This window comes from Haliotis rubra, unplaced genomic scaffold, assembly GCF_003918875.1.
Source record: "Haliotis rubra isolate DU_JTF1 unplaced genomic scaffold, ASM391887v1 Scf305, whole genome shotgun sequence".
Classification (NCBI taxonomy): Eukaryota; Metazoa; Mollusca; class Gastropoda; order Lepetellida; family Haliotidae; genus Haliotis; species Haliotis rubra.
In genome coordinates this window covers 919,149-931,212 of record NW_025766975.1, presented here as the reverse complement: position 1 = coordinate 931,212, position 12,064 = coordinate 919,149, and the positions used below count along the sequence as shown (strand labels likewise).

General features: G+C 38.3%; 1 protein-coding gene across 1 annotated transcript in view; it reads right to left on the bottom strand.

Moving 5' to 3' along the window:
- Nucleotides 1–12,064, bottom strand: part of LOC124282873 (transcription factor COE3-like) — a 49,602-nt gene that overhangs the window by 15,944 nt on the left and 21,594 nt on the right. Inside the window, 4 exon segments of the mRNA XM_046718909.1 lie at nucleotides 972–1,102; nucleotides 1,586–1,663; nucleotides 5,893–6,013; nucleotides 8,059–8,140. Coding sequence (XP_046574865.1) covers nucleotides 972–1,102; nucleotides 1,586–1,663; nucleotides 5,893–6,013; nucleotides 8,059–8,140 — 412 coding nt within the window.

Below are 12,064 nucleotides of genomic sequence, written 5' to 3'. Positions count from 1 at the left end.
TACTCCAGGGATTAATTAGTGTGGAATGAATGACGTAAGCCACACTGAAGTCTACAATTTTAATCTCTTTAGGACTCTCTGATTTGGCTCTGTCTGACATTTCGTCCTTATGAATTGCCTTGGTATAATGATTCGAATTTGACAAGTGCCATTGAAAAATATCCTGCGGTCAAAAAATTGTTAGTGATTTGTCAAGCATAAGCAAGCTCTCTACACAAGATGGTGGAGAAACTGAAAACGTCCTCGTCGGCGACAACTTTCCTTGGGTGTGGTACAGTGACAATAGGACAACGATGTAGATCAATAATGTTATGTGTCATTAAACCAACTGTAAAGTGGTATATTCTCACTGTGTAAATAGAGGTTCCCAACAACAGATGTATGTATTCAGTGTGAGATAAATGCACGTCAGTGGTGTGAGTATAGTTTTACGCCGCTTTTAGAAATATTCCTGCAATATCACGACAGGAGACATCAGAAATGGACTTCACACATTGTACCCATGTGGAGATTTGAACCTGGATCTTCGGCCTGACGAGCGATCGCTTTAACCACTAGGCTACCCAACCGCTATCCCATATATAACAGTCGATGGCATCTAAGTGTTCTTGGTGTTTGAAAGTTGTCTCCACCCCTGTATACTAATTATGTAAATGTATCATCAGTTTATTGCATGTTGAGTGCAGCAATGGCTTTATGCTGTCGTTGATTCGACACAACCACAACGACAACACCACATCATCTCTGAGTGCACACACACCTCTCTCTCACTCTCTCATGCTGAACACAAGGCAGGGTAACAACAATTACCATATTTTAACGTATTTTGGTATGACATGCCTTGGTATGGTATGGAACCACCGACCTATACCGTTCTCCGTGCAGCAACTCTATCCACTAGACCATAGAGGAGGTCACATTTTTCAAACAGACTCTGAATAATGTAGTATGGTAGAATTAAAAGTAATCACCTCGCTCCAAACAAGCATAGTTCCAAACACGACTTGTAATCCGTCGAAGAAGTTGTCACCGATGATGATGACTGTCGTCCCTCCTGTTGTCCACCCCTCACTCGGACATATAGCCTTGATACACGGCGTGGCTGGAAAAAGAAAACCTATAGATAAATACTACTACCAATCCACTTCAGGATTTTCAAATCATATTGAATGATCTTAAACAAAGGTGAAATTATTGAACTCCTGATTTCCAAAATAAATCAAAAACATATTTATATTTATTGACTTTTTTAATATTCTTTTTATTTGGTATTATTTTTCTACAAAATTTGCATGCACACAATGCAGTCTGGTAGAGGGGTACGCAGTGTAGACGCTCTCACAACAAAACCCCATTTGAAAGGACAGTATATACAACAGAGCAGGGTGAAATATATCACTTTAATGCATGCATGACAAGACATTTTGAAGAAAGACATGAAGCTGAGATACAGAAAGTTGATAAAGGTGAATGAACAAAATAATAGCTTATTGCACATAATTACTGGCATGCTTGAGGGTTGTTTAGACTTAATAACTGTTACTGTAAAATGTAAGAGTACTTCTAAGTATTTAAATTCACTTACGCCCAAGTTCATTTCTGGAGGAAACTTCCACTTTGCCCCAAAATACATGAGGAATTTGACCATAGCCACTGGACATGTCTGTCAATGCACAGAAATTGGACAGGTCAGTATTTGACCATTTACCGTTACTGTCTTTTAATCATGTGCAAAGTGTTTTAATGGTCCAAGGAACATCCGTGTTAGCAAAGAAACGAAAGGGTGTTTTACTCTCTTAGGAAACCTTCATTTTGAATTTTTTAATGCTTCCTTGAACCATTTTGGTTGTTGTAGAAGTTTCAAAGATGAAAATTAGCATTAAAAGTTCCAATCAACATATTGCGATTATTGCCAAATTCAAATTCAGTTTGACAAAATTTTATATCATTTGAAACTTCTGTATAAAAACATGATTTAAAGGCAAACAATGCTATATGCAAAACAAAAGAAACGTGTCATTACAACTGCAAAACTAAAAATGCTTTTAACCGCAAAAATGTAAAAATATAGATAACTCGTGCATAATATACAACATGGTTAAATACTTTCACGGTGCTTAAATAATAAACATCTATCGCAATTCGAACATAAGATAGCATGCCGTACATAAAGCATTCAAAACATTTATTTCAGTTAATTATTTTCAGTGGTATTTACTTAAACTTGTAGACAAGCCACTACACCAATCAAACATGGTATCATATGGAAGCCCTATTTGTTCAAACCATTCAGTATTTTCAGGTTAATTAGAAATACCCTTTTATCATTAGGAATAATGAAGTTATTGGTTTAATAACCTATCTCATTTGTTTTGTTCTTTTTTCCTTTGTTTAAGAAACGGTAATCGGACTTATTTGCTACAGCAATTATTGTTTTGTAGTAATGTTTCGGTTGTAATGCTTAATGTGAGTAATTAATATTGTTGTCGACAGTCTGCCTCTTACACTCATTCATTTATTGTGTACTTATCCGCGTGGAATCCTACGCACTCGTGTGACCCACCAACTTAGGGAGATGGTGTGAATCGGTTTAAACACTGACGCGACAAACGAGCTCTAACAATTATGAAACAGCTTTTGATAACTGTGAGACTACGCGGCTTTGTATGAAATAATTCCAGCAATGACTTTTGGGATGAACCATCAAAGAACGAACACCACTTTGTGTCCCTCCGGACCCCACGCAGAGAGGCACGCAACGCCGATGGGGGTAAAGTGCACGTGCGACAAATTACTAATCTTTTGTCAATTTTGCTCATACTGACATATTAATTTCATGCGAATGAATCCAAACATAAGTCAGAAAATGTAATCGTAATTCAATATGTCGCTAACATTCATCACACCAAAGTAGATTCAGCGCGCGGACGTGGGAGAAGACAAGCACGCTTATGTTTTTGGTCTACGAGTTATTCTATTGGTTGTTTGTACACACACGCAGGAGAAACCGACAGTGGGCCCGCAGAGAATACACGGGAAGTATCTCTATTGGTGAATAAGGGATTCACATTCCGTGCGAGACTGTTATAAGACACCATGCCGGGGTATTTGGTTGTTAGCGCGGTTTATATTGGAGTGGAATGTGGCAGTGTGGTTACAATAGAATACAAAGACCTGCGCATCTCCGGGGACTTTGGTTCGAAATCAAAAGCAGTTTTCCTGAAAATCGTATAAGTGCAAATATTCTTCATGCAGGGGGGTCTTCCTTCCAAAGGCAACAGAACTTGTTTTCTGGGCCACAAGATCAATCAACTCGTGATAAGTGAACTTTAATTGTGTTTGAAAAAATACAACCGCGATAATATATTTTAAAAACATGGTTGTCGGCGACTGTTAACAAAATTTGTTAATCAAATGACGTCATGGCAGTTGTAACCTGTTTCCTCTCACGGCCGAAGCACTTCTTCTGATCTTACTTTCATTTGCGCCAATTTCCAGGCGTCAGTTGGAAACTTAACAAACGGTATTCATTTAGAGACTTCATTTTTTCCCCTACAACAAGGCACATTTGAAATAACAGGAACTACCAGAAAAAATGTCGGAAGTAAAGGACAAGGTGAAAATACTCAGCCAGATGGCCAACTCGGACTGGCTAATTAGATAGTTGCAAATTTAATGAAAACTTAGCCCCGCTCTTCACAGTCGAACAGGGGAGACTGAGGCTGGGTCTGAGACGGGCATGCGACATTTCCCGGCAATCTCCCGGCCATGAGACTTGTCGTTTGCTGTCAATCTCGTCTGAGCAGTGACCTTGACCTTTTGTAAGTATACCCTACAAAGGGTTCAAATATGGAGGAACAGAAGGTAGAGTCCCTAAGCTCTTTAAACAATAAGTGTCAGGCATTATTTTTGTGTCAAAAACCTCGATGCAATTATAATCGATTGCGCCATTCCAAAAAGGTTAGCCCCACTAGCCTCGTTTTGGTCAATTCGATTTCCAAGCGTGTGGATGCAATCAGATGGATTCTCGTCCGTGCTACCTGGTTTTCCCTTGCCCTTAAATAACGTAGTCCTTGTGCCAAGGTCCCTGTCTGATGTCGCGTGCGTCAGCGCCGCGTAGTCACCGTCCCAGACCCCAGATGCGTCGAGAAACCAGAAGCAGATGGGACGCTAGAATCTGATTTTGGACAGCTGGAGCCCAGCCACTGCTGAATCACGTGTTATTGTCATTCTAATTAAAGCTGTAATCTTCGATACGCTTGTAATTGTAAACTGTAATATGAGCGCGTCTAGAAGAATCTCCGGGGCAGTAATAATTGCTGACGAAATGAAATTATTCCCTTTAAATTCTACTACACATCGCCGTTACATCATGTGCACGTTCGGCGCTAAGTCCTTTAACTCCCTCCGATACGGTAGCACGTTAGATAAAATCCCTTAATGTTCCTCAAACGATTGGAAAAGGCCCATGGAGCGATGACCCTACTTCTTAACGGTTCTTGATATTATTTTTCACCCCATTTTGCTCACCCAACGGTATAATGATAAATTAAAGTTTTAGTGATATTAATGCCCCTTTATGCATCGCAAGCGCTGGAGATGTTATTTAAAATGACGTAAGAATAAATTAAGTTTCCATAATCAATGCTTTAAGTTCCTAATAATGATTTTAATTTCAAATCGAGGGACAAAATGCAAAGCAACTGATTTCACGGTTCGATATTCTTAGATGGAAAAGTAAGATTACCATCAGCTTTATTTCTATTTTGTGTTGCATTGTTAACAAATTTCAACAGGGAAAACCCTCTTCTTTGTACTTTCTTGCCTTGAAGTGGAAATAACGGTATTTCCAGACGTGAAATAAAGCCATTATCATTAGTATGGGCAGTATCTTGTTGAATAATAAAATACTTAGTATGCAAGGTGAGAATTGCCAATATCAATCAAAATCAATTATAAACCAGCGTCGTGTCAAATAATCCAGATATATTCCTCACAAACGATCCCTTTTCAAATGAGGTGAAGAATCTACTCCTATATTTTGTACGAAACAGTGGCATAGGTGAGGAGGTTATGGATCCGTCTGACTGGCCGCCATTTAAATATATGTATGACTACTTGTAGACAGAAGAGCAAGCCCTAACAGGTGACTGATTACGAATACCTCATTAGCTTATTGGATCTAGATTCCCTGCTGTAATACCCCATACCAAGGAAATTAGCCGTGCAAGGTGCCGGACTACTTTGTTGCGGCGTATTGATTTCCGGGGTTGTAATTGGTCAGGTGGGAGTAGCAATCAGCCTTTAGTCAACACCTCTTCCGCCATGCTTGTAAGCCTATGCTGCGGAACTATATTTTGATTTCTTAATAGGAATTTGAATGACATCTATCGGGAGTTTTTGTATCATAATGCTCGATAAATGCATAGTAATTGAGCATGAACAGAGTGTTTAATGTTAATTGGTTTTCCATCGATAAATCTGAGTTTGTGAACTTGTTTAAGAATTAAAAAGCATGGTTATATTTTTATTATAGAGAGTTATGTTATATTTATTGCTATAAAGTGATGTTTGACGATGTAAATGAAAACGTTCATTTTTTAGGTATTATAACGTGTTAATAAAGTCAAATATTTTCTATTTCTATCGTCTATCACTTCGATACTAACACACATTTTAAAATGGTTATGCATAGTTTCAGTGTTCTGTTTGTGTATGTTCTAAGTATTTGAAGTCAGTTAGTATTCTCATACATATTTATTACATACAAGTTAATAAATGTATTACATTTTTTTATTAATATGTGAAAATTTATTTTTGTTTATTTTTATGTATAATTTAATAACCTTGTAATTCAGTTAATGAAATTATGTATACATATTATCGTCTTACCCCCTTCAGTCGGGTCCAAGCGCCGAGCCCTCCGTCCATGTTTGGAGTTATTGTGTACGAACATGTTATCCGACACAGCTAACAGAGGGCCATCTATCGCAACATTTGTACAAACAGACACCTGCAAACGAAATTCATGAATATAAACACATGTAGGGACATGTAATGACAACATATGTTTATATAAGTAGTATCAGTAGTTTTGGTGACAATAGCATCTCAGCAGTTGCACTAATATGTTTACGAATAACATGGATACTAGTAATGATACAACTAATTCTACTTCTTACGATACTACGCAGTCTTATACCGTCTATAATTTCAGCTGCAACTGTCAGCGGTATAGGCGAATGTTTTGAATGTTAACTCTTAGGTTACAAGTTCAACTATCTATTCACCTCCGGCTACAACCACTGATGCTACTTCTAAAATGTACTGCTAGTACTACTACTTATAATAGTACTAGTTGTACTCATAACAAAACTAATAATTAAAACAGTGGTGTTACAATGATGTCATCAAAATGTTTTCACTGTTTTAAAGTGAAATTATATCAGCATGAACTAACAACCGATTTGCTTCAAAATGTTCAATGCTCAATGCTCACCATACCAAAATTAAACTAATTCCTGTAATGGTTTTCAAACAATGTTTACAAAATTTCCGCATAATTGCGTGTTGAAGCAAATCATATTACTGTGAACAAAAGCAGAATATTTTTAAAGTTTTGCGCTGTTTCGTGTTGTGGGAGTTCCATCTATCGACCCGGACCTAAATGCCCGATGCGTTGTTTTAAGCCGCGTCAAGATGTTTAAATCCCGATTCAGTCTGCTCAGTCAAGCTTCGCCTAGTTGGGCTTGTCCTCATTTTCGAAGTGTTTTAGTTAATGAAGTTTTTTACGGTAGTTCAAGTCCCCCATTTAATACCACTCTCCTAGGTCCCCGCACTTTCATTTCTACAACAACCCCGTAAACATCAAGTGATTGACAAGATGATAGTGTTTGTTAAAACGGGGCTAGATCTGAAACACTGTGGATTTGTTCCATGCTGTAGATCGGCTGAACTCAATTGACAATGAAAGGATGATCATTGCAAAGCAGATTCCCTCAGATAATCGATCCTCGCACATTACGCCTTGCTTTATAAACTTTACAAAAATGGACGCCTTGACTCACGAACCAATTGGTTTCAGCCAATTCCTTTTTCTCCGGTGCTACATTAGAATCGGGATGTTAACAGTTACCACGGCCAAACAAACCCGCTCGACTATTGTGTGTTGTCAATGATCGGAAAATTACGAGCGTGTCCCCAACACAAGTTGCACAAATATAAATTACAAGGCTATAACCCTCCCAAGCGCCATTTCCTTCCTTCGGTAATAAAGGGAGTTAATCACGAAGCGCTATAATGAAGCTATTGCCCCTCAATGCTTGGTTTGACAGTTATAAACTACCGCGTACTCGCTAGACAATGAATATTTTATACGTCCATCCAACGACCAGGTTTCCTTTTTTAAGCTGGTCATGTTACAGCTACGTATGCCTCTACTTAATGCTTGCAAACAATGTGGATTGTGTAAACGAAAGGTTCTGATTTCATCAAACTGTCAAATGTATTTCCCGGATTTCATTTGGATCTACGTGTTTTAGAGAGCAATCACGTAATGGTTTATTCACTGCTGACGTCACGCAAATGTTCCCTGCATAACTACAAACAACAACTAATGTTCTCGCGAACAAACTTGAGATCTGTGGAATAGAATGTAAATTTCATTTGCGGATTGTGACTGAAATATTGATTTGGTCTACCAGCCCTTGTTGAAATAGACAACAGACAGGCTTGCACAGAGTAGATGTGAATAGCGTATCGCGCATACTAGTCACCGTTAAGTCTGTCAGGCAAAGCTAAAACATCTACACGTCATGGTTGGTATGTCATTTTAATTGTTTCCTAACAAAGATATATTGACGTCATTTCATGTCACTATAAAGATCGTTACCATGACTACGTCACTAAAGAGTCACACTTGCTGTCGCTGCTTGAGTAAAAAACGGTAGCCGTGGCTACACAGTGGAATGATATAGGCATAATAAAGTAACACAAATTTTAAAATGCATTTATTAATAAATGCATAATTATAATTTGCAACAAGATCTTTGGACCTACCTGGAATCTTCTCATGTCGCGTGGGTTTCCAGCGTTCTTTAAGCAGTTCTGGTTGCATTTCATGAAAAACTTCAAGAAAAATCTGAAATTAAATAAAAATTCAAATTATTTGATCGCAGACAGTATGTATATCAAATTATATCAATGTGTGCATCCATGTATTAACCTACCCTTAACAGGAACGCCATCCCGCGAAGAAACATATATCCTTTTTCAAGACATATAAGTTTCCACATATATACCAATAAGAATCAGAAAAGGCTCAAAAAGTCAAATTTTCTAACGGATAGATGAGAGCCTTCTCCATTCACCCCGTGGCAGGAGATACGGTGCGACTGAAGCTATATACTGCCGGGGATGGTTTTGTTTGGGAAAATATTCTAACTTGTCTCTTGAGAGCTACACAAGCAAATTGATCACTGTTCTATTATACCGACAGACAACGCCGTGCCGTCACAGCAGTGGTGTCCGGGGGATGGGAAATGAGGGGGTTTTGCTCTCCAAACTTGAGATTTACATTGTGCAAATGTTTACTTGGATTAAACTCACCCTGGAATAAAAGTGGCAATTTTGCATATTTGAAAGGTGATCCAATTTTAAATGCTAAACGACATAAGCTGGTCTTGGTTTATGGGGGCTTAACGAAGGATTAATAAAGGATCGTATTGCACTGCGCGAGGCACGGTGATGAAACCATGTTGAAACCATCATATGGGTTAACGTGTAATCAACGAAGTAACTATCTCCCATAGCGTAAACACATCAACTCGTGGCGGAGGGTTTTTTCAAGATAAATTTTCCTCGGCCATCGACAAGAGAGTAGCCATGCGTTTCGGATTGGATTGATGGATAATGTATCCTGGTAGCCACTCTGTCATTAGAGCAGCGATTGTAGTCCAGTGTTTGTCGGTACGCGCCAAAGGGTTCGCAATTTTGATGAGATATGATTAATTGATGAAAAATCATCGTAAATATTTAATGAAGAAGCGAATCGGCTTTGATCTGCGCATTACGGGGACCATCAGCACAAGCCTACCGCTAGTGATTGCCATCAAATTCAACTACCAATCCTGCTTGATATAAATCCGCCCCATCGACACTGAAAGGTTTTTTAAATGTTACAAGGATTTGCAATGAGAGTTGGTCGTGGAAAGAATCACGTTTCAAAGCTGATGCTATTAAGGTATAGTGTGTCAAACCCCTCAATATGGCCTAGCTTACTTTCCATATTATGATGTATGGCCAAAGGATAGCCGTGCTAGTACATATGGCATGTCTACATGCTATATCGGCGGCATGTAGGTAATGTAAACAGTGAGACACGGAACGCGGTGTGACTTGTTGCCTAACCAACTCAACATCATCCGACAACCGTTTAGCGGTCCCAAGGCACATGGGAATTCGCTACACAAGTTGCTATTTTTTCCACATATTCAAATCCCCAAAGCCCTTAACAGTTTGTTATTTCCACATTAGACGGATTTGATTACACGTGGAAGTTGTACACCTTGTAGTTGCTGTCATCCCCCATCAAACAACGAGTCAACACGATCAGCACACCCTTTCACGTCCAATACACTACGTCATATTTAACGGTAGAATATAACAGTAAATATTTTCACTCTCTAGAAATTTAAGAATGTATATAAATCATATTTTCCATTGTTTTCATGTTATGGTTTGCAATATAAATAACAATGCATTAAACTTTTCAGTTTGTAGGTTAGTATAGTGTTATTGTATTCATAACGAGGAGACTTCGTAACACTTAAGATCGTACATCATTACAACACTATTTATCAAGATTTAAACGTAATGAAATTGTTTGAAAATACTTCGTTTGTATCAATCTTAATTTCATTGTTACATGTGTGAGCCATTTCCAAAAGCATCTAAGAGGAAGATATTTATGGCAAGATTCCTTACACATATTTGCATTCGAATTTCGTGTACACAGTACCGCTCTTTAACGTTCACGGAACAAGACACTGAATAATTCACAACTGTTCACGAGCCTCGGGGGACAGGCTCTGGTTGTTAATTACAATGGTTAATCAACAAATATATATATACAAGCTGCAAGGTGGAGTGTTGCAGGAGCCTAGTTTACACCTAATTGTTGTTGTCAGTCTCCGGAGAATTGCCTGAACATTCATACGTCGCAGACCTCTTGTTGCGCTTAATACGGAATAAGCTCCACCTTTCAAAAAGCATAAACTATGAACGTTAACAATAGATACTATTGGCACCGAGAGACGCGTACTAGTTCTAACATGGAGTACAAAGAATTCATAATGAACAAAACCGTAATTACCTGCTTCGTTGTTTTATTGGAGTGTATTGAATTTTGATTTTTTTTCAAATTATCTGTATTTAGAAAAAACCTTTCAGAACGCTTAGAATATTTTAGATATGTTTCAACCTCACATCAAATAGACGTATTTACTCTGACCAATGAAACGTGAGTTTAAAGCTTTTAGTCACCTATTAATTTGTTTGTGGAAAGAAAAGCGGCGTGAAAACTCGGGTTTGTCCGCTGTCTGACCGCCTAATGATGCTTTACATCCGGGGATGACTAAAAGGGTTTCCCATCCACTGATCACGACTGTTTGTTTAGATTTCTAAGAACGCGTACACAATTTGTTTGCAAAATCGTTTAATTACCAGAGGGAACTTTTGAAATCAAAACTGAAACACCTGTGCATAAACTAACTACACTAAATTGAATTAAAATCGTTTCAAATCTTCGAGTAATTAACATGATAAGAATCAAAATCACAGTGAAAGAGAGATCAGCTTCAGATAAGTGTCACATTGACTTTAATTATAGACCCGCTCAGCTAAACGACGTAATGTAATTAAGTATTCTCAGTTGTTTATCGATGGTTTTACACAGTGTCGGAAACAAATTGGCTCTAAATAATACATTTAAAGAGAATTTATCTAACTCGGCGAAATTGGCCAGGTTGGTACCGGATTTGCATCGCAGAATCCTTACTCCTAGTGTGACGGAATCAAAGACACTATTGTTGGAGAATTGAGTAACGCGCCCCCCTAGGGATGACCGGGTGGTCAGCGAAGGGATGGGGGTCAGTTAAACGCTCTAATTGTTGGTATCCATCTGTTGACTAAGTGTTCTCGTGTCGTGATTAGCGTAAACAGGTGAAGAAGTGTAAGTAGCAGGCTGGGGTATTACATTACGTGTAAAGTTGGGGGGACCCCACGGAGGGATTGCACAATGGTGGCTGGTGAGCGCATGGGGGTCTATCGCATAGTGATATATACAACACAATCGGGGGATGGTATAACAAGCAGATTTGTTACCACAAGGAGTGTGATCTTATCAACAAATCAATTGACTCCCAGCATGGTAGGAGATTGCTGACACAACATTTGCCCCACCCCCCGGGGACTCAACCTCACCCCCACGGAGTTGTCGACAAATCGGTCCCTTGTTGCAAATTAGCCACTTGAAACAAGAAGGCATTTTACTCATAAACTATTACACTTTTCAATGTACATGGCAAAACCTGTCAACGTAAATCATCCAAAAGCGTATGTGTACACTCGGATGGAAAACTGACAACTTTAAACTTATACGTGTATACACGCATGATACGAGAAAATTATCAAACTTTAAAACGATTGAATTATTTTCATAATATACGGTAACTTTGGTATGAGTAAACGTACATACGTGTATAATGCGAGCAAATTATCAACTTCAAACAATTGAATTATTTTCATAATATACGGTAACTTTGGTATGATTAAACGTACATACGTGTATAATGCGAGCAAATTATCAACTTCAAACAATTGAACTATTTTCATAATATACGGTAACTTTGGTATGATCAAACGTATATACGTGTATAATACGAGGAAATTATCAAACTTCAAACAATGAAATTATTTTCATAATATACGGTAACTCTGATATGATTCACGAATTTGTGACGTAAAATACGGAGCATGTCTCGAATTGTCCGACTGAACTCACACA